Below are 27,284 nucleotides of genomic sequence, written 5' to 3'. Positions count from 1 at the left end.
GAAAACATTACCCAGCCTAGCAGTTCTAGTCCTGATGTTTCTGCACCTCCTTCCTGACGGTAGTGGAATGGTGGTAGTGATCCTCAACGATGCTTTGGGCCCTTCATGTACCACACTATTAGTATATGTCACAAATGGGGGAGGGAGACTAATGATCCCACCACCTTCCTCTGTAGTGTCTTGCTGTCAGATGCCTTGAAGCTTCTGCACAAAGAAGAATGAATGAGGATCTCATTGAAACATATTGAATATTGAAAGTTCCAGATAGTGTGGACATGGAAAGGATGCTTCCTATAGAGGGGGACTATAGGACTAGAGGGCACATCCTCAGAATACAGGACTTTCTTTTAGAACAGAGATGAGGACTGATTTCATTATCCAGGGATTAGTAATCTGTGGAACTCATTGTCTCATTACTGCGGAGGCCAAGTCATTGGGTATATTTAAAGCAAAGGTTGATTAGTAAGGGCATTGAAAGTAATGAGAAGGCAATGGAATGGGTTGAGAGGGATAATAAATAACTCATGATGAAATGGCAAAACAGACTCAATGGGTTGAATGGCCAAATTCTGCTCCTATGTCTTACAGTCTTTACTGATGATACAAAGCTAAGTAAAGCAAATCATTACTGTGTCTACAAAAGGATGGCAAAATTTTGGCAGCTGCATGTAACATTGGGAAGATTGTCATTAATTTCACCAGAAAGATCAGAAGAGTAGAATGAAGCTTACTTGTTTAATTAATTTAAACTTAACACTGAGTCCAGCGATATGGTATTCACTGAAATCTGGTGAGAGATCCAATAGTGACACAAAATTATTTGCTTATCTGGACTATACATACAACTACTTTATTGTCACCAAACAATTGATACTAGGGCATACAATCATCACAGCGATATTTGCTTCTGTGCTTTGTGCTCCCTGAAGTATAAATCGAAGTATAATAAAAATTTACATTATAAATCATAATTAGAAAATAGAAAAGGGAAAGCACGGCAGTGCAAGTCAGGTCCAGATATTTGAAAGGTACGGCCCAGATCCGGGTCAGGATCTGTTCAGCAGTCTGATCACAGTTGGAAGGAAGCTGTTTCCAAATCTGGCTATATGTATCTTCATGCTCCTGGACCTACTCCCGGAGGGAAGTAGGACAAAAAGTGTGTTGGCTGGGTGGGTCTTGTCCTTGATTATCCTGGCAGCACTGCTCCGACAGACACAGACAAGTTTTGTTCTTGATTTACTTGGACAGAATAATAGGATGTTTGCCCTGAATTAGGACTCGTCCTACAACCCACTGCCAGACAATAGTCCCATATCAGCTGTGTTGATATTTGTTATGCCCACAATTACTGCCCCCCAAAATATTCACTTAGTCTGAATGAGCAGATTTATCCTGTCAATTCCAATAACTACATATATAGATGAACAGATTTTACAGCATCCTATTTCTAATAATTGGCATAAATATCAGTGTGGCAGACTACTCCAGAGTCAAGAAGTACTTAGTGATTCTCATATAGAAAATAAATGATAGACTTTGCAGGTTTGTCAAATTCAATGGCAGGAATGATGACTTCAAAACACATTTATTTATATCATAATTACACATTTAGATGGTATTTAGACAGGTACCTGAAAAGGGAAAGTGTAGAGGGTTAAGGGCCTCAAGTGTGCAAATAGGATTAGCATAGACAGACTTGCTAGCATAGACAGACATGGACAAACTGGACTTTAAGGGCTGTACGTTTGTATGATTCTGGGTGATTCAATTGACAAGATTGTACACATGAACATTTTATCCTTTACAAATTGGTTAAGCTGTTCTTCTTTTCATTAAAGGCAGACTGGGGAGTGGATGAGCTTTCAATAGCTTTCCTTAAATATTAATGGAAATAAATGTTTTTAATTTTACTATTGCCAATTTAAATAATCAGGAAATTTATGGCAAGAATGAGGATTTTCTGTCGACTGTATGTTTCCTGATTTAAAAAGCTGCTAGTCTGATCCTACCTTCCAGCATTGTGCCTGCAGACTATATGTAAAAAGTACTCAGAGGTACATCGGCAATGAGGATTTCTGCCCTCACCACCATTTCAGATACTGAGATTTGAATTCTCATCACCCCCTCACAACACAAAAATATTTCCCTAGTGATCAAATTAATGAACCTTGTTTGATCTTTCCAACATTGGATCCTACTTACTTCATTTAGTCCTTGTAAATTTGTAAGCTTCATTTAAATCTCCCCTCATCACCCTCTATGCCAAAGGAAATGACAGTTTAGGCTGTTATGCTTGCATAATTAAGCATGGTAACTATTTGATATATGAAGTACGATCACCTTCACAAATATGGTTCTCCCATTGTCTTCCAAAATTCCTTAATTTTCTATTTTTACTTTTGATCCATGCTCAGCTTCCCACTCCCCTAAACCTGTCTTAAGTCCTTCCAATAGCACTAGCAACCTCTAATCACATCAATATTATGTGTCCTAGTCTTAATAAACTGTAACCCACCTGGTTTATACAAATTCTGCTTTCCCCACATTCAATCCCAAGGCCCTAAGGACATTAGGCTTCCCTTCTGCACATCTTCAGCCTTGCCTTCATTTGTATGCCTCCTGTTTCTATACTCAATGGTACATGGCACTTGGAGCAATTCAGAGATTATGACTTTGAAATCTTGTTGATTAATCACTTGCTGAAGCACTTTCGCCTTGAAGTGTTATGCCATGAACCCTACAATTAACCATGGACTCCAAATTGGGAACCCCTGGCCTAGATTAAAGTATCATTGATGGTTTATCCTCTTCCTGCAGAATACTCTTCATTAGTAGCAGCCTTCAACTTAGACCAGAAAGGCAATACACTTACTCTACAATAATGTCCATATGCTGCTCTTGCTTCCTTAACTGTGGTGTTCCTCATAACTATTGGACCCTTGATTCTTCTTCCCTCATCAAACAACAGAAAGGTGCAAGGAGTTTTTGGCTTGACCCTGAATGCACTTCACAAAGGGAATTGACTTCCTCATCAGTATTCCTATCTTTCTGGAAATTATTCATTCCTTCTCTTCCTGTCTTAATTTGCTGGTGATGCCACGTTTTTCACAAAACAACCAGCGTTGTATATTGACTGTAGTATCATCAGTTCTGTTCTAGAGCCAAAGGAAGACTTCAAGCTTCAAATGAATCTATTTCCTACACTTGTGATTGTCTAGGACAAGTGGAATTCCAGCTGATATTTCAAAACACAGGGAGGCTGTCTCTGGGATCTGAGCTAATCTGATGTTCCCCTACTCAATAATCTAATGTATCAATTTGGTACAGAGTTAAAATACTCATTTCTCAATTTAGTTTAGAAAGCCAATTCAGTATACTGAAAGGAATCTATATTAGCGGTTTCATTTTGAAATCTGAAGGATTAGAATCACAATGGGAAAAAGAACTAGAAATACAAACAAGGTTTATACTACTGGCAAAGTTTCTACAAAAAAGAGATATTATGGTAAAGGAACAAGAGACAAAAAGGATGACTAAGGTGAGGGTAGAGCTGAATAATAATAAAAGAAGAAACATGGGCATGGATTTGGAGGAGGTAGGGAGGTCCTTAATGTCAGGTCAAGGCTAATGTACAGGAACATGTTGAAGTTAAGAGAGGTAGTCCCATAACTTTTGAAAAACATTAGGATATATGTCTCTGGGGCTGGATCTGATATACCCAGATTACTACCGGAAGCATGGAAACGATTGCTACACCATTGGCAATGATCTTTGCATCCTCACTGTCACAGTCATACCAGAAGTTTACATCAGTGTTGGGCAAACTATTAGACTGGATTTATGAGCATTTGAGGAGGCATAATCTGATAAAGCATAGTCAACCTAGCTTTGTGAGGGGCAGGTCGCACCTTACAAGCCTGATTTACTTTTTTGCGGAAGTAACAAAACAAACTGATGAAAATAGAGTGGTGAATGTGGTGTATATGGATTTTAATATGGCATTTAACAAGGTTTACCATGGTTCATTCAATACATCAGGAGGTATGGGATCCAGAGAAACCTGGATGCATGGATTCCGAATTGCCAGAGGGTTGTTATAGATGGACAACATTCTGCCTGTAGGCAGGTGACCTGTGACGTTCCGCAAGAATCTGTTCTGGGACTCCTGTTCTTTGTGATGTGTATAAATGACTTATATGGGAGAAGTAGAGGGGTAGCTAGCTTAGTAAGTTTATAGATGACATGAAGATTGGTGGCATTATGGATAGCGTAAAAGGTTGTTTGGGTTACAATGGAACACTGGATATAAAGCTGGGCAGAGAAGAGGCACATTGAGTTTAGTTTTGAAAAGTATGAAGTGATAAGCTTTGGAAGGTCAAAGTTGAAGGCATAGTGCAAAGTTGATGGCAGGAATCTTAACACGTGAAGGAACAGAGGAATCTTGAGGGTCTTAAATCCATAAATCCCTGAAAGTTGCACAGCAAGTTGAAAGGGTGGTTAAGAAGGTAAATGTGTTAAATCTAAAATCTGCAAGGCAATGTTGTAGATCTATAATACTCTGGTATGACCACACATAGTACTGTGTTCATTTCTGGTCACCTCATTATATAAAGGATGTGGAGGCTTCGGAGAGAGTACAGAAGAGATTTAGCAGGATGCTGCCTGGATTAAAGAGCATATTTTATAAAGAAAGATTGAATGAACTAAGGATTTCCTCTTTGGAATGGAGGGTACGAAGACACATGATAGAACTGTATAAGATGACAACAAGCATAGAAAGAATGGATGGCTAGCTCCTTTCTCTCCAGAGTGGCAATGGCTAATCAAAAGGACTTACTTTTCAGGTGATTGGAGGAAAGAATGGTGTGGGGGAGGGGGAATGTCAGAGGTACTGTAGGATTTTTCATGCAGAGAATGATAACCCTTGTTATGGGTGGTGGTGAAAAAAGACTCTAAGGTAGGTATGTAAGAAGGAAGGGTTAGACTGATCTTGGAATAGGTTAAAATGTCAGTTCAGTATCGTGGGCCAGAGTCTGTACTATTCTATGTTCCTGAACTGAAACTTCACGCAAATAGTTTAATTGCAAAATTTAGTATTCTCATTTCATAAATGATACAGAATGATAAATGGTACAGAAATGAGTCACACCAAGATTTGCTTTCACAACTGAAAACATTATGATGTTGAAGTTCATAGAAGTCAAATCCAAGTACAGATTTTCAATGCATTTTCCTCAAGTGTACAATTCAAATATAATGATTTGCAATGGTTAGGCTGTCTATTCCAAGCTCTACAATGGGAAGAGATTACCAGGCAAACAGAGGAAAAGATTCAAAGATGTGCTCAAAGCCACCTTGAGGGAATGGATATCAAGCCATGTGAATCTCTGACTGATGACTGTTCAGTGTTAGAGCATTAAGGATGGCTTTAAGAACTTAAGGGGAATTCATGGGGAGCCGAGAGAGCAGTTCCAAAACTACCCTTGTAAAGCACCTTGCAACCCACAAAACCAAAGTGTAAATAAGTGGTCTTTGATTCAGAGCTAAAGCCAAACCCACAAACATGGATTCACCAGATGCACCTGAGTGAGCTCACCCTGAGTAAAGTCTGCAGCAGTTTCCCATTTAGCAGAAAGCCAGAGGTAGTGCTGCACCAAAGGATTACAGAGCAGCATGTCGAACTGCCTGCTGAAAATGTGCCACCTTCTGCCATTAAATCAGCACTGCCGGCCAATTTCACTTGGAGGGACTGTATCCTAAAGAGTCATGAGCTGCCCTTGCAGCATAAGACTGCCCTCTTTAATACAACCGAGGAGCACTGTCCAGATATATGAGACTGGAAATTTAAAAGGAAGTGGAAGATCTGCTCCTATATATTTATCTTCATCATAATATTCATGAAATTAAGCACTACTGTTACAAAATCAAAGCAGGAATTTCCTCCACACATCTTACAAGTTGAAAATAAACACACTATGACACATATTTCAAGTGTCTTTAGCTTACTTGCAGGGTACCACACACGAAAGCTTCACCACAACATTTTTAATGACTTAGAATGTGGTTAAGAAACAAAACTGTTAAGTATCAGAATCAGAATTAGGTTTATTATCATCGGCATGTGACGTGAAATTTGTTAACTTAGCAGAAGCAGTTCAATTCCATACATAATCTAGCAGAGATAAATAAAATAAAACTTAATAATAATAAATAAACAAGTAAATCAATTACGTATATTGAATAGATTTTAAAAAACATGCAAAAACAGAAATACTGAATGTTAAAAAAAAAGTGAGTTAGTGTCCAAAGATTCAATGTCCATTTAGGAATCGGATGGCAGAGGGGAAGAAGCTGTTCCTGAATCATTGAGTGTGTACCTTCAGGCTTTTGTACCTCCTATCTGATTTTAACAGTGAGAAAAGGGCATGCCCTGGGTGCTGGAGGTCCTTAATAATGGACACTGCCTTTCTGAGACACCGCTCCCTAAAGATGTCCTGGGTACTTTGGAGGCTAGTGTCCAAGATGGAGCTGACAAGATTTACAAGCTTCTGCAGCTTTTTTCGGTCCTGTGCAGCAGCCCCTCCATATTAGACAATGATGCAGCCTGTCAGAATATGTTGACATACCAAATCCCTTCAAACTCCTAATAAGGTATAGCCGCTGTCTTGCCTTCTTTATAACTACATCGATATATTCGGACCAGATTAGACCCTCAGAGATCTTGACATCCAGGAACTTGAAGCTGCTCATTCTCTCCACTTATGAACCCTCTGTGAGGATTGGTATGAGTTCCTTCATCTTAACCTTCCTGAAGCCGGAAATCAACTCTTCATCTTACTGAAATTGAGTGCCAGTTTGCTGCTGTGGCATCATTCCACTAGTTGGCATTATCTCACTCCTGTACGCCCTCTCATCACCACCTGAGATTCTACCAACAATGGTTGTATCGTCAGCAGATTTATAGATGATACCTGAGCTATGCCTAGCCACACAGTCATGTGTATATATAGTGTACAGCAGTGGGCTAAGCACACACTCCTGAGGTGCACCAGTGTTGTCAGCGAGGAGATGTTATCACCAATCCGCACAGACTGCAGTCTTTTGGTTAGGAAGTTGAGGATCCAATTGCAGAGGGACGTACGGAGGCCCAGGTTCTGCAACTTCTCAATCAGGATTGTGGGAATGATGGTATTAAATGCTGATGTAGGTGTTTGTGTTGTCTAGGTGGTCTAAAGCCGTGTGGAGAGCCACTGAGATAGCGAATGCCATTGACCTATTGCAATGGGTCCAGGTCCTTGCTGAGGCAGGAGTTCAGTCTAGTCATGACCAAACTCTCAAAGCATTTCATCACTGTCGACGTGAATGCTACCGGGCGATAGTCACTAAGGCAGCAACATTATTCTTCTCAGGCACTGGTATAATTGTTGCCTTTTTGAAGCAAGTGGGAACTTCTGCCCGTAGCAGGGAGAGGATCTTCAAACATTATATTCCAGAAAATTGAACAGACATCCTACGCTTTGACTTTCAAACAAAACAAGAATCTTTAGTGAGTCTGGCCTGATAACTTGAGTAGGAAAAATATGATCTATGAAAGGCAAAAACATCTTTTCTTCCAAAAATATTTTATTCAAATACTAATATCAGATTCTGTATGGTTTTTAAATTCTTGAACATGTTTTTGTGATAAGGCATATATGGATTACAACTAAAGGATTTTACTCAAGTATATAATTTATTTGAAATATAAAAAAATGCAAGCAGCTTTGACACTAAAACAGAAACAAATTTTATTACAGCTCTAATTGCTCCCCTTCAAAAATTGAGGTTAGAATTGGACAAAAGTAACTGAAGAGATTTTGCACTGATCAGTTGTACAGGTTCTGTCATATTATGTACCAGAAAATGTATAATTAAAACCCTGTCCAAATGAGACAAATCTCCTAAACCTGATAGTCTGCATGGTGGAATATTAAGGTAGTGGCTACAAAGGAAGTAGATGCATCGGTATAACCTATCAAAAAACAAAATGCTTAGTTCTGAAAGTCCCAGAGGATTGTGAAACTGCAAATAACGTTACTAAGGAAGGAGACAAAAATCAGAAGGCAAGTAAGTCTAAGTTCAGTCACTGGGAAAATGCTGGAATCCATTTTGAAGTGATAGCAAGACATTTAGAAAATTACAAGACAGTCAACACTATTTTACAAAAGATAAAGTGTATTTGACAAGTTAGTATATTACCAAAAACTCTAGGACATTGTACAGTGGAGATAATTTCTGACTGGCATTTGGTGCTCAAGAGCAGGATAGTAAGAGGGTTCAGAGGGTTTTACATTCAGTCAGCTCCATCACAGGCACAATCCTCCGTGCCATTGAGGAAATCTTCAAAAGAGCAGTGTCTCAAGAAGGTGGCATCCATCATGAAAGACCCTCACCATTTTGGACATGCCCTCTTCTAATTACCATCGCCAGGACGGAGGTAGAAGAGCCTGAAGATCCACACTCATCGTTTCAGGAACTGTTGAATTCTGCGCTACATTGACAACTACATGCATCCATGCCGAACTTGTCAATTTCATTAACTTTGCCTCCAACTTCCACCTGGCCCTTAGTCCATTTCTGACATCTCAATCCCAGTTTTCTGTCTCCGTCTCTAGAGACAAACAGTCTACTGACACATTTCACAAGGCTATCTTGACTATATCTCTTCCCACCCAGAGTCCTGCAAAAATGTTACTCTCTTTTCTCAGCTCTCTTGTCTCTGCTGCATGTTTCCAGGACATCAGAGATGCCTCTCTTCTTCAAAGAATGCGGTTTCATTTCCTCAACCATTCATGCTGTCCTCATCCGCATCTCCTCCATTTCCTGGACGCCTGCCCTCACTCCTCCTTCCACTGTCTTAATATGGATAGAGTTCCACTTGTCCTTATTTACCACTCCATTCAGCCTCTGCATTAAACACACCATTCTGTGCAACCTCCACCACCTTCAAAGGGATCATACAACAAAACACCACTTTACTTCCCCCTCCCCCAATTCTCTGCTTTCTGTGGGGATCACTCCCTCTGTGATTCCCTTGTTGTTCGTCCCTCCTGACACATATTCCTATAAATGACAGAAATGCTACACCTCCTTTCTCATTTTTATTCATACCTCAAACAGTCCTTCTGGGAGAGGCAACACTTCACCTGTGAATCTGTTGGGGTCCTCTATTGTACTGGGGCTCCCAAAGCGGCCTTCTTTATATTGGTGAGATCCAGCATAAATTGGGGGACTGCTTTATTGAGCACCTTCACTCCATCTGCCGAAAGTGGAATTTCCAGTGGCCAACCATTTTAATTTCTATCCCCATTCTGACATGTCGGTCCATCCATGACCTCCTCTTCTGCCACGATGAGGTGACTCTCAGGGATCTCAGGATGGAGGAGCAATACTTCATATTTTGTCTAGGTTGCCTCCAACCTGGTGGCATGAACATTGATTTTTCTTTCTGGTCACTTGATTTCCTTTTCCCCTCCTCTGCCTTCTTCTTCTATTCCCCACTCTGGCCTCTTACCTCTTCTCACCTGCATATTACTGCCCCTTGGTGACACTCCATCTTCCTTTTCTGCTATAGTCCACTCCTCTCCTATCAGCTCTTTATCTTTCCCTCTCGCCTGGCTACACCTGTCACCTTCTAGTTTGTTCTCCTTTCTGTTCCCCCCACTCCCAACCACCTTTTCATTCTGGTGTCTTCTCTCTTCCTTTCCAATCCTGATGTAGGGTTTTGGCACAAAATGTTGACTGTCCATTTACTTTCATAAATGCTGCCTGACTTGCTGATTCTTTCCAGGTGTCTCTGTCTGTCTGTGTCTGTGTTAGGAACTGATTCTTCCTCTGCCATAATAAAATGAAACACCCAATGCATTTGCATATCTGTAAAGACAGAAATTGGCAAATTTTGAGATCAAGTACCTTTCTTTGCTTTCTTCTGAAGTTTCAATGTATCAGACGATTTCTTTTTGATTTCTTGACGAGCTTTCTTATATTCTTTAAAGAAAAGGAAACTATTGTCAAGATCTACATTTTGTAATATTGCGTTCACCACTGAAACAATTTCTATATTTTGCTGCATAAGTCAGGTTAGTAAGAGCATTGAATTCTATTTAGTAAATCTGAAATACATCTTGAATTTATACCTTTATCATAACTGAAGAGAGAAGATTAAGGTGGGTAGCATTACGAAAACCAGGACCAACTCGTAATCTGTGTACAAAATATGATAGATACACCTGCACTTTCTTGGCTGACTGCTACTAACATTTCCCCTGAACTGACTTTCAAACAATAGACAATAGGTGCAGAAGGTTACCATTCGGCCCCTCGAGTCTGCACCGCCATTCTGAGATCATGGCTGATCATTCACTATCAATACCCAGTCCCTGCCTTGTCCCCATATCTCTTGATTCCCCTATCCATCAGATATCTATCTAGCTCAGTGCATTCCACACCTCCACAACTCTCTGGGAGAAGAAGTTTTTCCTCAACTCTGTTTTAAATAACTGACCTCTTATTCTCAATCCATGTTGAATTGGGGTGTAAAATTGTTATTTTTCTTGTAGTTCAACTTTCCCATGCTTGCTTTATTTTTTATATGTTACCTATATATTGTATATTTAATTGATCAGTGAATATCCCAGCAATTAAGATATGGTTGCTTCTGTATTTTTCTAGAAACTTCTTAGTTTTCAGTAGCAAGAGTCACGTCACTCAAACCTAGCTATTTTATAGGTTAATTGCTACTACTGGAATCCTGTTTTTGTTCAACTTACTTTGAACTTGATAGAATGACTGTAAGTAACATGTTATGCCTTATTTCAAAAAATCTTTGGATCACACAAGACTCAAGATCCAACAAAGGAAAACATTTATTTTAAATTATCTGCAAAACTAGAGTAAATTGCTGCAGATTTTGTTTCAAAAAGACAAACGTCTTTTTAACTAATTGTTCGTTCAAATTACAACTTAAAGCAATGATGTGTGATTAAGTGTACCCTTTGCATGGTCCTTGTCAAGCTGATTAACCACTTTCTTCCATTCTTCCATTTGATCCTGCAGCGGATTTATCAGGCAATCGATCAAAGCTCTAGGTTAACAAAATTGCATTAAACTTAGCAAAGGCAATTTTTTTAAGACAAGAAGAATGCTACATTTTAAACATAAGGTTATTTAACATCAAGGCATGTATTGTAATAACAATACACACACTACTTGCCATTTATCACACAAAAAATGTTGGAGGAACTCAACAGGCCAGGCAGCATACTTGGAAAACAGTACAGTCGATGCTTCAGTCCGAAACCCTTCCACAGGACTGGAGAGAAAAAAGCTGAAGTTTAAAAGGTCGTGAAGGAAAGAGAAAAACGTCAGGTGATAGGTGAAACTTGGAAGGGGAGGGATGAAGCAAAGAACTAGGAGATTGGTTGGTGAAAGAGACAGAAGGCTATGGAAGAAAGAAGAAATGGGTGGGGGGGGGGGTGGAGGAGCACCAGAGAGAGGTGATGGGCAGGCAAGGAGATAACATAAGAGAGGGACAAGGGGATGAGAAACGGTGAAGCAGGGGTGCTGGAGGCATTACTGGAAGTTTGAAAAATCGATGTTCATGCCATCAGGTTGGAGGCTACCCAAATGGAATATAAAGTGTTGTTCCTCCAACCAAGTGTGGCCTTATCCCGACAGTGGAGGAGGACATGGTGGATGGAGTGTAGAAGCTCAGTGAAGCAGTCTCCCAATCTACATCGGGTCTCACTGATATACAAGGGGCCACTCCAGGGGCATGAACACAGTACATGACCCCAAAAGACTTGCTGGTGAAGTATCGCTTCACCTGGAAGGACTGTTTGGAGCCCTTGAATGGTAGTGCAGAAGGCGGTGTAGGGGCAGGTGAAGTACTTATTCCACTTTCAAGGATAAGTATCGAGCCTCCATTTTGCAGAGAATGGAGTGAGACACATTTTTACCGCGGCTCCACTTTTTTATATCTTACATTCCACTGATAGATTTGTTTTAAGTTTGAAGGCTCATTATTTCTGTTGAAGGATTTATGACTTAACCATGATGGCAGGAAATCGATCTGGTATTGAATTGAGAAGCAGCAAGACTTTCCCCAAAACAAAACAAACTGAACAAATAAAAGAAGTCAGAGGAACCTGTTACTTTAGCAGTAAAATTCGCTTTAATACAAGATCTGAATTTGGTTCACTTAACACTAAGATTGATAAACTGATGGGGGGAAGCTTGAAAACTCCACCTTTACTGTTCAAGAATCTCTGAAGAATTTGGACTTTCAATTTCAGACACTCAGTCTACTCATCGAATTGAGAGGTAACAGGAACTATTCAGGCAAACTATCAACGAATGAGAATTGAAGAATTCATCTATGGAAAAGAAAGTTAATGAAGTTTCTTTGGAATTATCAAGAAGAAAAGTATGATTGATTTAGATAGACAGCAGAGCGCACCGGAGGAATTTATGTATACTGGGTTTGCCTGAAAATACTGAAACTGACGACCTGTTAAAGTTCTTCTCTGATATGCTGTATTCACTTTTTAGTGAGATCCTTGAAGCGAACCCTGTGCTTGATCGAGCAATAGAATTCTGAGATCTCAGCGTTCATCTGAACTATGTCCACGACCACTCATACCTTGCTTCCATTATTATACAACCAAAGAAGCCATACTCCGAGAGGCTAGAAAAAGAGGGAAACTAATCTACAATTCAACTGAAATTCGTATAGTGGAAGATTTTTCTCCTGAGGTTTTTGCTGAAAGAAGGAAATACCCAGTATACCCAGTATAAAAAAAAACTGCCGTCCATCGCTTCGCTATCCCGCTCGTCTGATAATTTTTCCTCCTGACTCTCAGCCACAAAGGATTCTTTCTCCAGCTGATGGGTGGGAGTTTATTAAAAATATTAACATTATGCCGACTGTAACCTGAACAGGTAATTTTGAGCTGGGAGATGTTTATAGATATCTTGAGGAAAGTCTATTTTGTGCTCTTTGGATATTCGTACAGGACTTGGTTGATTTAATCCCTTTCTTATTTGTTAATAATTAGCATATATTTGTAGTTGTTTTGAAGAAAACCTGTTTTACATTTTATAGATGTCCACACAGGACCTGGTCTGATTTAATTTTTTTTCTTCTCACTTGTCTTAACATCAATATTGCTTTGGGTTTGAGAGATATACACACACACACGCACACACACACACACACACACACACACACACACACACACACGCACACTTAATTTTTTTGTATGACTTGTAAGTTCTCTTAAAAAAACCAGTCATAATATACTACTTGCTTGGATTTATTTTTTTCTGAATACATGATTCATTTACTTTAGATGAACTTAAGATGTCCGTCATTAGTTACATTTTAACTATTGTTAGACATAACATTACAGTATTTGAAATTTGTTCTCTTTTATTATGTCTGGAATCGGTGGGGTAAATATAATACTTTCTTAATATTACTGCAAAATGGAGGATGGGGTCAAGGGTTATTAGGTTTAGCTTTTGGCCTGTTTATTGGGTCGCTAATTTTCGGGCTTTGAAGGATGGGGCTATTAGATTCGTTTTTTTTCTCAATTTGATAGTTCTAAGAGGTTACATTTTCTATCAATTATGACGTCACCTCCAGTCAAGTCAGTGCAGTTTTTTGCTTCTGGAGAAAATTTCTATATTTTTTTAACTTAATACAACTGAAGGTATGTCAAATTTAGTTTTATGGGATACGACAAAATCTTTTCTCAGGGGACAAATAACTTCATACTCAGCAGGTTTAAGAAGGAAAACGATAGCGGAACTTTTAGTGATTACTAATAAAATTAGAGAGATACATAAAGCGTACTCAGTAAAACCTAGTGAAGATCTATATAAGTGTTGAACTTCAAACACAATATGATCTGCTTTTGACCTTTGTCATTGAACAGCAAATTTTTAAATCTAAAAGTCAATTTTAAAAATATATGGTGATAAATTCAAGTAAACTGCTGGCTGGTCAGTTAAGGGCAAATATGGTTAGAAGACAGATTTTGAAAATTTGTAGATCAGATAGAACTGAAACATTAGACCCTTATGAAATTAATAAGATATTTATGGATTTATATTCTAATCTTTAGAAATCTGAATTCCCTGATAATACTGTTGTTGTGAATAGATTTTTGCAAAAATTAAATATACCTAAAATTTCTATTCAAGATATTAATACACTAGATGCATCTATTAAATAAGAGAAAATAGCCAAGGCTATATCCTCTTTGCAATTAGAGAAAGCTCTGGGATCAGATGGATATACAGTGTAATTTTATGACCTTTACTGAAATGTTTACATCACAACTTTGTCAAACTTTCACTGATTCCTAAAAAAGTAAAAGATCTATCTGAATGTGCCTCCTATAGACCAACTTCCCTATTGAGTGTGGATTTTAAAATTCTCTCTAAGATTTTAGACAACAGACTTGAGAATATTTTGCCTACTGTTATCTCAAATGATCAAACTGGATTTATTAAAAATAGGTGCTCACATTTTAATATTTGAAGATTGTTAAATATTATTTATTCTCCCTCAGTCTAAGAATCTGAATGTATTGTTTCTCTCGATGCAGAGAAAGTTTTTGACAGGGTAGAATGGCCTTATTTGTTTCAGGTTTTGGAGAGGTTTAATTTTGGTCCAGGATTTATTTCCTGGATCAAACTGATTTATCAAGCCCCGATGGCTGCGGTTATAACTAACAATCAAAAATCTCCTTATTTTAGATTATATAGAGGAATTCGTCAGGGTTGCCCTCTTAGCCCTTTATTATTTATTTTGGTTTTAGAACCACTTGCTACTACTCTTAGGGATTCTAAATCTGTTTAGGGTATTAAGAGGGGATAAATTACATAAGGTTTCATTATACACAGATGACTTATTAGTTTACACTTCAGACCCTAGAAAATCTATTCCCTCTATGATATCCATATTTACTGAATTTAATATTTTTTCTGGATATAAATTAAATTTACATAAAAGTGAATTATTTCCTATTAATAATTATTCTGACTATTATGATCAAATGCCTTTTAATATTGCTAAAAATTATTTTACCTATCTTGGTATTAAAATTACTAAAAATTTTCAAGATTTATATAAGTATTAATTTTCTTCCTCTAATAGAATATACAAAACAAATGCTTTCCAAATGGTTGCCTATGATGATGTTGTTAATTGGCAAAAAAAATGCTATAAAAATGGTAATTTTACTGAAACTTCTATGTACGTTTCAAGCTGTTCCATCCTTTGTACCGAAAATGTTCTTTGACAGAATAGATTCTATGATTCTGTCATATATCTGGAATAATAAGAGCTCCAGATTGAGTAAACCTTTATTGCAAAAATTAAAAAAGATGGAGGATTGGCATTACCAAACTTTAGATTTTATTACTGGGTAATTAATCTTCATTATATTGCTTTTTGGATTTACGGTATAGATAATTAGGACTGTACTTCATGGTTGGACTTGGAGGAGAGCTTGGTAAGGGGGTTTTCTTTGGCTTCCTTACTGGGAGCTCCTCTTACTTTTTTGTTTTCTAGGATTGGTAGATAAGATTTTAGTCCCATTGTTAGACATACATTAAAAATTTGGTTTCAGTTTTGTAGATTTTTTGATTTAAATAACGTTGTTCTTTCTAGTAATATCCATCTTAACTATTTTTTTTAAACCATCAATTCTGGATAAGGCCTTTTTAACATGGAAAACTAAAGGAATGAAAACTTTTATAGATTTGTTTTTAGAGAATTGTTTAATGTCTTTTTCGCAGCTAGTGGATAAATATGATATATCTTACTTACAATTTTTTAGTTATTTACAAGTTAGGAATTTTCTACAAGATTTGTTACCGAATTATCCATTTGCTCATTTACCAAATATGATAGATGTTATTTTTCAGCTTAAACCATTTCAAAAAGGATTGATAGCCATTATATATAAACAGCTTATGAATTTACGAATGATGTCTAATGATAAGTTTAAACATGCTTGGGAATTGGAACTTTGGGAGTCACTTTCAATGATCAATGGAATAAAATTTATCATTTAGTTAACAATTCAACTATCCGCGCCCGTCACTCCTTGATTCAGTTCAAGGTAGTGCACAGGGTGCATATGTCAAAAGATAAACTAGCGCATATTTTTTCTAATATAAATCCCACCTGTGACAGATGTAATGCTGAGGTGGCCACATTAACTCATATGTTTTGGTCCTTTATAAAGTTAATTAATTTTTGGAAAGATGTTTTCAGAACGTTATCCAAACTCATGGGTTTGGACCTACAACCTAATTCACTTACGGCAATCTTTGGGATTACTCTGAAGGAAGCAGGAAATGTTCCAGCTTCCGCTCAACGTATTATAGCTTTTTCAACTTTATTGGCTAGGAGAGATATTTTGTTGTATTGGAAAGATTCCACCCCACCTACTGTTTTTTTTGGCTCTCCTCCATTATGTTGAGTTTAAGCTTGGAGAAAATTAGAAGTCGGACATTTGATTCATCTTTTAAATTTGAGCAAACCTGGCGACCTTTCATTCAATATTTTCATATGATTTAAATATTCTTTTTTTTTACATTTTTAGGTAATCTTTTCTCTTCTTCTTCGTGATGTTTCAGATTTGACCAGAAGGATTGTTTCCTATTTTTTGTAGTTATATCCTCAAATGGACAGCCAGGTCTTTTTTTTTTGTTTTATTTTAGGTTAGTTTAGTGAGTTTTTTTTTCTTCTCAACAATAAAAATTTTGAGTCTTTTTTTAATGAATTGTTAAGAGGAGTTGTGGTTCCTTTTATATATTAGCTCAATACTATACTATATATGATTTTGACAGTGCATATTCCTTTCTTTGTTTGTACTTTTATTGAAATATGTATTTAATATAACTTCTCCACTGAATTGTATTTATTCTTATTTTTTTAAATCAATAAAAAAATGATTGAAAATGAAAATGAAGGATAAGTACCAGGAGAGAGATCAGTGGGGAGGGACGAAAGCTCAAGGGAATCGTGTAGGGAGCGATCCCTGCGGATCCCATTCCCATTCTGATATGTCCATCCATGACCTCATTCACTGCCGAGATAAGGCCACACTTAAGTTTGGAGAAACAACACCTTAATTTCCTTTAGGGTAGCTCCAACTGGATAGCATGAACATCAATTTCTCAAACTTAGAACATACGTAGAAAACCTACAGCATAATACAGGCCTTTTGGCCCACAAAGCTGCACCGAACATGTCCTTACCTTAGAAAGTACCTAAGGTTACTCATAACCCTCTATTTTTTTAAGCTCCATGTACCTATCCAGGAGTCTCTTAAAAGACTCTATCATATCCGTCTCCACCCCATCGCTGGCAGCCCATTCCACATACTCACCACTCTGTGTAAAAAACTACCCCTGACATCTCCTCTGTACCTGCTTCCAAGAACCTTAAAACTGTGCCCTCTCATGTTAGCTATTTCAGCCCTGGGAAAAAGCCTCTGACTATCCACACGATCAATGCCTCTCATCATCTTATACACCTCTATCGGATCACCTCTGATCCTCTGTTGCTCCAAGGAGAAAAAGCCAGTGTTACTCAACCTGTTCTCATAAGGCATGCTCCCCAATCCAGGCAACATCCTTGTAAATCTCCTCTGTACCCTTTCTATGGTTTCCACATCTTTCCTGTAGTGAGGCGACCAGAACTGAGCACAGTGCTCCAAGTGGGGTCTGAACAGGGCCCTATATAGCTGCATTATTACCTCTCAGCTCCTAAACTCAATCCCACGATTGATGAAGGCCAATGCACTGTACGCCTTCTTAACCACAGAGTCAACCTGCGCAGCAGCTTTGAGTGTCCTATGGAATCGGACCCCAAGGTCCCTCTGATCCTCCACACTGCCAAGAGTCTTACAATTAATACTATATTCTGCCATCATATTTGACCTACCAAAATGAATCACCTCATACTTACCTGGATTGAACTCTATCTGCCACTTCTCAGCCCAGTTTTGCATCCTATCAATGCCCCACTGTAACCTCCGACACACTATCCACAACACCCCCAATCTTTGTGTTATTAGCAAATTTACTAACCCATCCTGCCACTTTCTCATCCAGGTCACTTATAAGATTCACGAAGAGTAGGGATCCCAGAACAGCTCCCTGAGTCACACCACTGGTCACCAACCTCCATGCAGAATATGACCCGTCTACAACCACTCTTTGCCTTCTGTGGGCAAAGCAGTTGTGGATCCACAAAGCAATGTCCCCTTGGATCCCATACCTCCTTACTTTCTCAATAAGCCTTGCATGGGGTACCTTATCAAATATCTTGCAAAAATCCATATACACTACATCTACTGCTCTACCTTCATCAACATGTATTAGTCACATCTTCAAAAAAATTCAGTCAGACTCATAAGACATGACCTGCCTCTGACGAAGCCATGCTAATCGTACTATGCCTCTCCAAATGTTCATAAATCCTGCCTCTCAGGATCTTCTCCATTAACTTACCAACCACTGAGGTAAGACTCACTGGTCCATAATTTCCTGGGCTATCTCTACTCCCTTTCTTGAATAAGGGAACAACATCCACAACCCTACAATTACCACTGATGATGCAATGATCATCGCCAGAGACTCAGTACTCTCCTCTCTCGCCTCCCACAGTAGCCTGGATACATCTCATCCAGCCCCGGTGACGTTCAACTATTGAACTTCCAGTACTGCTTCCACACCCCACCCTCACCTTTTACCATTTCTCATCTCCTTGTCTCTCTTTTTCATGTTATCTCCTTGCCCGCCCACCACCTCCCCCTGGTGCTCCTCTCCCTTCACCCCCTTTCTTCCATGTCCTTCTGTCTCTTTTGCCAATCATCTTCTTAGCTCTTTGCTTCATCTATCCCCTCCAAGTTTCACCTACTGCCTGGGGTTTCTCTTTCCCCCTCCCCCAGCCGTCAAATCTACTCCTCAGCTTTTTTTTCCTCCAGTCCCGTCGAAGGGTTTCTGGCTGAAACATTGATTATTCTTTTCTCCATACATACTGCCTGGCTTGCTGAGTCCCTCCAGCATTTTGCATGTGTTGCTCAGATTTCCAGCATCTGCAGACTTTCCTTTGTTTGTGACTTGCCATTTAAAAACTGTATTCTTCCCCAAAAAAACATTCAATTTTCATTACTTTTAAACATCTCAGACCATTAAAACAAATGCATGATCTACTACATCTGAAATTAGACTGCCTTTTGATACCTGCTTGATCCATATACTGCAAAATATTTTAAACAATAAGAATAGCCCATGCCTAACCAGATATTACAACAGGTAATATAATGCCACTTGGCAGTCCAGAAACAAAACTCAGGAACTTGATAAAAACAAGAAATTCTGTAGAAGCTGGAAATCCAAGCAACACACATAAAATACTGGAGCAGGTCAGGTAGCATCCATGGAAGTGAATAAGACAAGCAATGTTTCAGACAGAGACCCTTCTTTGAAGCCCTGTGGGTTGGAATGGTAAAGTGCTGGAGAGGAAAGAATGTGATAAGAGAGGACAGTGGGCCATAGGAGAAAGGGAAGGAACAGGGGCACCAAGAGGAGGAGATGGGCAAGTGAGAGGATGGAGTGGGTAATAGAAGAGAAGTGGGGGAGTAAAAACAATTAGTGGAAGGAGAAACCAGCACCAATGCAGTCATCAATGTAGTGGAGAAAGAGTTGAGAAGCATTACTAGAAAGGCTTGGAACATGGACTGTTCTACGTAGCCAGCGAAAAGGCAGGTATAGCTAGAGCCCTTGTGGGTGTCCATGACTACCACCTGTGTCTGGAAAATGTGGGAGGAGCCAAAGGAAACATTGTTGATGGTGAGGACCAAAATTTTATCTCTGAATAAACTCTCGTTACAACTGGATTACATACAGGCTTTAATTAGCTCAAGCGGATAACAAACCAACTAAAATTTGTTCCAATTCATGATATTATTCCACATTTACAAAGCCAAGTAACTCACGCTGAGAACTGACGAAGTTTAGTCTCAATGCTTCGGTGCCTCATACACATTCTGGTTAATGCTGAACCAATTTCCCTGGTGGCACCTGAACAAATAGGAAAAAAATGGAAATGAATCATTACAATTCTTTGCTAACAGAATGATTTTTAATGTTACAACAACACGTTGATACTTCATCTTCAACATCTTTTCTCATTATTGTGAAAACTAAATTAAACCCTTTCTCAATCATGTGCTCTCAATCTTCCAACTGAAATGTTAGTTTTTATTTATTATAGAGCCAGTCTGAATTATACATTTATTTTTTAATTAAAATATTGCCAAACTAAACATTAGAATTTAGCTACGTAATTACATTTGTATTCCTACTAAGCAACAGAGTTAAGAGTATACTGCAAAGCAAAAATAAATGCAAGCAGCACATATATTCATCCCAAGCAAACAATTACTGATGCATCCTTGTGAATAATTAACATTTATTTCCTATGCCATTTTTAGTGAACAAAACACACTGTATTTATAGGCAATCTAGAGATTCTTGTGCATTTTTAGACTACTCCACTTGATATTTATATTCCTTCTCTATCAAAATTGGAATGAAGAACTCTTGCCCTGAACCCAACATAATCCATGGTATAACATTTTGGTTAGCGTCCCACCATCATAACAGTCTTCTATAACAAATAAGTCAGCCACCTAGAAGTGGACTGTACTGAAACATTGAAAAACCAGTATCAGCCACTCTTCCAGGCTTCCACTAGCTGCACAAGGATTGTGTTCATATTTTTAAGAATTGATCTGATGGCTTTTCCTAATATTGTTTTACTTCTACAGTTAAATATGAAATTCCTTTCTAATGTTTCACTATGTAAAACATTCTGGAAGCTGTTATTAACAAAAAAAAAAGCTCTGAAAGAGCATTTCACTAAAAGTCACACCAACCTATTGCTAATATGTTATAAACATAGCAGTGATCAGACAGAAGTTGCATGTATGTGTGCAGATCAACAAGACATGCATTTTACGACTTTATTGTGTACAACGAGGTCAACTGACTAGCAACTGCTGAGACCACATAAATTTAACATTTCATAATACTAAGGACATGTTCAGCACAGTTTTGTGGGCTGAAGGGCCTGTGTTGTGCTGTAGGTTTTCTATAAAAACTGACATACTTTTATTAATTCGGTGGATTAAATAATAGGTAACCAATTGAATGGAATTAAAGTATGGATCAGCTACATTGTAACTGAATGAAGATATTTGATAAAATTAATGCAAATATTCAGTTTCACAACACTTTTGTTACTATAAGTTAACAGGGCATTGTATAGCCTAATATGAATAATACATCTTAGTAATTTCAAATCCACTTCTGATAAGATTGGGGTGTAGTGGACAGTGAGGAAGATTATTAGAGTTTGCAGTGGGATCTGGACCAGCTGAAAAAATGGGCTGAAAAATGGCAAATGGAATTTAATGCAGACAAGTGTGATGTTTTCACTTCAGTATGACCAATGAGAGAAGATCTTACACAGCGAACGGCAGAGCACTGAGGAGTGCAGCAGAACAAAGGGATCTGGGAACAGAGGTCCATCTTTCATCAAAAGTGGTTGCACAGGCTGATAAGTTCGTAACTTCATAAATCAATGCACTGAGTACAGGAGATGGGATGTTATGTTGAAGTTGTACAAGGTGCTGGTGAGGCCTAATTTAGAGTATAGTATTTATTTTTGGTAGCCTATCAACAGGAAAGATATAAACAAGATCGAAAGATTACAGAGAAAATTTACAAGGATGTTGTTGGTACTGGAGGAATGACTGAATAGGTCAGGACTGTATTCTTTACAGCGTAGTAGATTGAGGGGAAAATTCTTCACTCAAAGGGTGGTGAGAGTGTGGAAGGTGCTGCCAGTGTAAGTGGAGCATATGAGCACAATTTCAAGCCTTAAGAGAAGTTTGGATAGGTACATGGATGGGAGTGGTATGGGTGCAGGTCAATGGGACTGGGCAGTTTAAATATTTCAGCACAGACTAGATGAGCCAAAGGGCCTGTGTCTGTGCTCTGTGACAATTTGTTCGATAGAGACCCTTACCTTATGCTTTGCACCCATTTCGCTTTTCCAGAACAAACACACAAAATATGGAGGACTGAGTCTGAAGGCCTTAACCTGAAACTTCAACTGTTTATTCCCCTCCATAGAAGCTGCCTGACCAATTAAGTTCCACTAGCATTTTGCATCTTCTCTCCACCATCTACACCTCAGACTTCAACTACTGCACAGAGTCTTGCCATCATCAGAAGTTTTCTGATGACTCTGCCATAGTTGGATGCATCAGCAAGGGAGATGAGGTGAAGTACAGGGTTACAGTGGGAAACTTTGTCACATGTGTGAGCAGAATCATCTGCAGCTTAATGTGAAAAAGACTAAGGAGCTGGTGGTGGACCTGAGGAGGGCTAAGGCACCGGTCACCCCTGTTTTCATCCAAGGGGTCAGTGTGGACATGTTGGAGGATTACAAATACCAAGGGATACAAATTGACAATAAACTGGACTGGTCAAAGTACACTGAGGCTGTCTACAAGAAGGGTCAGAGCCGTCTCTACTTCCTGAGGAGACCAAGGTCCTTTAACATCTGCCGGACGATGCTGAGGATGTTCTACGAGTCTGTGGTGGCCAGTGCTATTATGTTTGCTGTTGTGTGCTGGGGCAGCAGGCTGAGGGTAGCAGACACCAACAGATTCAACAAATTTCATTCATCAGGCCAGTGATGTTGTGGGGGTGGAACTGGACTCTCTGATGGTGCTTTCGAAGTTGCATGCCATCTTGGACAATGTCTCCCATCCACTCCATAATGTACTGGTTAGGCACAGGAGTACATTCAGCCAGAGACTCATTCCACTGAGATGCAACACTGAGCATCGTAGGAAATCATTCCTGCCTGTGGCCATCAAACTTTACAACTCCTCCTTCTGCGTGTCAGACACCCTGAGCCAATAGGCTGGTCCTGGACTTATTTCCACTTGGAATAATTTATTTATTATTATTTAATTATTTATAGTTTTATATTCCTATATTTCTACACTATTCTTGGTTGGTGCGACTGTAATGAAATCAAATTTCCCTCGGGATCAATAAAGTATGTCTGTCTGTCTGTATGTGTTGCTCAAGATCTGCAGCATCTGCAAAATCTCATGTCTATTTTTCCAGAGCAGTTCAGCAACCAATCAGGAGAATCATCTGTCAACTTGCTCTCACCAAAGGACAACTGAAACCCTTACTGAAATTACCACTTATTAGGAATTAGGAAAAATTTGATCTGTTAATACAGGAAGTTCTGCAGATGTTGGAAATCCAAAGTAGTATACACAAAATGCTTGAGGAACTCAAGTCAGACAACATCCATGGAAACAAAAGGCCGAAACCAGTTTTCAGGACTGGAGAAGAAGAAAGTAACCAGAATAAAAAGGTGGGGGATGGGGGAAGAAGAAGGAATCTGATCGGGGAGGTGAATGGACCATTGGAGAAAGGGAAGTGGGGGCACCAGGGGAGGTGATAGGCCAGTAAGAAGAGGTAAGAGGCCAGAGTGAAGAATAGAAGAGGGAAGAGGAGGGAGGGTTACCGGAAGGAAAAATTGATATTCACACTGCCAGGTTGGAGGCTACTTGGACAGAATACAAGGCTACTCCACCAAAGGTGGCCTCATTGTGGCACGAAAGGAGGCCACGAACCGACATGTCGGGAATAGGAACAGGAATTAAAATGTTGGGCCACCAGGGAGTTCCGTTTGTGGTGAATAGAGCAGAGATGCTCAACAATGCAGTTCCCTAATTTACAATGGGTCTCAACAATGTAGAAGCTGCATTAGGCACACTGGATACAACAGGTGACACCAGTAGATCAGCAGGTGAAGATCTGCCTAACCTGTAAGGACTGCCTGGAGACATGTATGGAAGTGAGGGAGGAGGTAAACGGGCAGATGCTACACTTCGGCTGCTTACAGAGGGAAATTAGTGGGGAGGGTCGAATGGACAAGAGAGCAATCCCCGCAGAAATTGGAGAGTGGGGGGGGGGGGTGTAAAGATATGTTTCGTGGTAGGATCCCTTTGGAGATGGCAGTTGTGGAGAAGAATGTGTTGGTTGTACAGACTCATGGGATGGTAGGTAAGGACAAGGAAACAGGAAAATGAGCGCAGATGTCTGGGAAATAGAGAAGCAGCTTGATTTGTTATAGTTTTGTACCATGCAACACCATCACATGTTGCCCTTTTATATGTAAATGTTTTCACAAGTGTTATGTTGTTGAATAATTGAATAAGTTCATCTGACATTGTGCCTTTTGCTGTAAATCAGATTTTGATTTGCATAGACAATACACCCAGTAGATGGTGCTACACTCAAAAACATACCAATCCAACCCAACCCACATTAACTGGACAGATCATTTCACCTTCAGTAGACATATTAATGTGAGTGATACAGCCATCGATATCAAACAAAGCAGATCTAGACTTAAAATACCAATGAAGCACCAAAAGTAATTTTGTGTTCACCAAACTAAATTTACTAAAAGTATCAGCTATCAATAAGCAGATGACAATCTGGAGAAATTTAAATGCAGCAGTGATTTTCACGATGATAGCCTGGATTTATGATCAGCAGAGAATGAACAATGCTTTTTTTTCCAAAAATATACTTTATTCAGAAACATTCCAGAATATATTTTTTACAAAAAACATTTGTTGACTCTCAGTCCTTATTCAAAAATAAAGTTATTTACAATAAATCATTCATTGACTTTCAATCCTTAGTCAAGAATAAAATTATTTACAAAAAATCAGTTGTTAACTCTCATACCTTTACCAATGTTTCCATTACGGTCTATACCTTTCTGCACTTACAGCCACTCATGTGGCACTATGTTGGTTCATCTTTCCACACATTGTTGAGAGGTATACTCCCCACCACCCAACCCCTCACTCTCCCGTGAGAGACCTGATTTTATTTGGAATGATAAAAGACCAAGAATTAGTAAACACCAATTACAAAAATTGAAAAAGGATGGAGGTCTTGCTTTGCTTAATTTAAGAATGTATTACTAGGCTGTTAACGTACGATATATGTCTTTTTGGTTACACTGGGTTGATACGAATGAACGGCCAATTTGGGTAGATTTGGAATTGAAAGCTGTCTAACAGTCTTATTTAACCTCATTATTGGGAGTTGCTTTACCTATACAATTAGCTAAAGTTGCTCATTTAAATTTATATCGTGTGATTAAGTATTCTTAACAAATTTGGCTCCAGTTCCGCAACTTTTTTAATCTTAAAAAATTTAAACTTTGTAGTTTAATTTATCAAAATTATTTTTTAAGCCTTCTTTGAGTGATCCAATTTTTTTACTTTGGAAAAATAATGGTATTAATTCTTTTTTGGAGCTATCTAGAGAAGACAGACTGACATCTTGTGTTGCCCTTAAGGCATTTGTTTAGCTTTATTACATTTTCACTTTAGTAATTCATTTGTAATTATTTTCTAGCTAAAGTTAAGGTTGTAAATTCATTGTCTGTGATGTATCATGGCATGCGATGACGTCACACCCAGTTTCGACGTGTCTTGTGGGAAAATACCGGTTTGGAGAAACGGGAAGGAGGGGGTTTGTGTGTGCAGGATCAGCGCGAGAAAAGTTTTCATTCTATGCACTAAGAAACATCATAGAAGCAACGCTGTAAGTTCACAAGATAATCGATATGTTGAAGTAGAAATGCTAACGCTGATTCTGTTAAAAGTAATGATGGTTGATAAAGTTTTTTTGTGTTATTGAAAGCGTTGCTGGATAGTTTGTGAAGTGTATTTAAAGCCAGTTGACAGTGTAGGTAGATTCTGACTGTATGTTGTATTTTAATGCAATATTAGTTTTACTTTTACAAGTACTTATGATGTAAATGCGATGCCAAGAAGGAAACAAATACTGTATATATTTTGTATTGTTTTATCAACAGTTTTAACCATACGTTAATGTGGAAGAGTGAACAGTAAAAGGTCAATCTTACTGCGATCGTGCCTCATTGACGACAATTTAAACTTGGTATTTAGTTCAGAGTTCTTTACACCTGAATGAGAACATTACAGTGAAAAGGCGGCACTACCAGGTATTTCAACAAGTGGTACGATGGCATCGTGATCCAGCATCAAGTCGTTGCCATCCAGTACCAGGAGCAGTAGGGCATCAACAAATAAGGCTGCCCATGCGAGAGCTAAAGCAGAAACCGCCAAGGTGCAAGCGTCATACGCTGAACTGGAAGCAAAACTGAAAATGGAAAAGGCTGAGGTCTCAAGATGGCACTCATGGAGTAAACCGCTTTTGGCTTTGCTCCAAACCTTTTACGTCTTTTTAACCTACAAACACCCCTTATATGATCTTTTTATACTTATTCTAAAGGGGTTTAAACATACAGAATTTTTCTTTTTAACTATTCGATCTATTTTCAACTCGCTGAAATGTCTAAAGCAAAAGAATCGAAACAGACGAAGGAACCGATAACTTTAGAAACTATTGTGAAGCTTTTAGAAGATAAATATGAAGGACTGGAGAGAAAAATAACCGAACAGCTCTTTGCGTTTGATGAGCGTTTAAAATCATTTGAAGGAAAACTCCAAACACTTACACTGGAATTACAAAAACAACAAGCAAGTATTTTGGTACTTGAAGAAGCCGCTCACAAGAAAAGACCATATTATCGAAACTTTGCAACAAGAGCAAGCTTCGACTTCTCAACAGATGGATCATTATAAATCTAAAATTACTGATCTTGAAAATCGCTCTCGAAGACAAAATCTTTGGCTAATTGGGATTCCGGAAAAATTTGAGAACGGTGATCTTACCGCTTTCTTTTCTAAACTTCTAATGGATGTCTTCGGTTCAGAAGTTCTGGACTCTCCTCCAATAATCGATCGTGCACACCGTGTCTCTCACTATCATTCTGATTCAGATAAACCACGACATGTAATTCTCTGGATCCATTACCCTCATATCAAAGAGCGTCTGATTCGGGCGGCTCGGTAAAAGGGTATGATTAACTTTCAAGAATTTAAATTTCGTATTTTGGAAGATTATAGCCCTGAATTTTTAAGGACAAGAATGGCTTTTAGACCGGTTGTGTTGAAATTTCACCAGAAAGGCTACAAGCAAGCGCTGTTATTTCCAGCACACCTGAGAGT

At 38.7% G+C, this 27,284-nt stretch overlaps 1 protein-coding gene across 12 annotated transcripts in view; it reads right to left on the bottom strand.

The window, feature by feature from the left end:
• LOC132394572 (protein MTSS 1-like) overlaps nt 1-27,284 on the bottom strand; it is a 286,259-nt gene that overhangs the window by 64,974 nt on the left and 194,001 nt on the right. For all 12 annotated transcript variants that reach the window (XM_059970935.1, XM_059970926.1, XM_059970960.1 and 9 more), the window contains 3 exons: nt 20,064-20,148; nt 11,031-11,122; nt 9,952-10,026 (listed from right to left, as the gene is read on the bottom strand). In XM_059970935.1, the coding sequence (XP_059826918.1) occupies nt 9,952-10,026; nt 11,031-11,122; nt 20,064-20,113 (217 nt within the window). In that variant the 5' untranslated portion in view covers nt 20,114-20,148. The remainder of the gene's footprint in view (nt 1-9,951; nt 10,027-11,030; nt 11,123-20,063; nt 20,149-27,284) is intronic.

Source organism: Hypanus sabinus, chromosome 1 (genome assembly GCF_030144855.1).
Source record: "Hypanus sabinus isolate sHypSab1 chromosome 1, sHypSab1.hap1, whole genome shotgun sequence".
Classification (NCBI taxonomy): Eukaryota; Metazoa; Chordata; class Chondrichthyes; order Myliobatiformes; family Dasyatidae; genus Hypanus; species Hypanus sabinus.
This window is presented reverse-complemented; position numbering and strand designations above follow the sequence as displayed.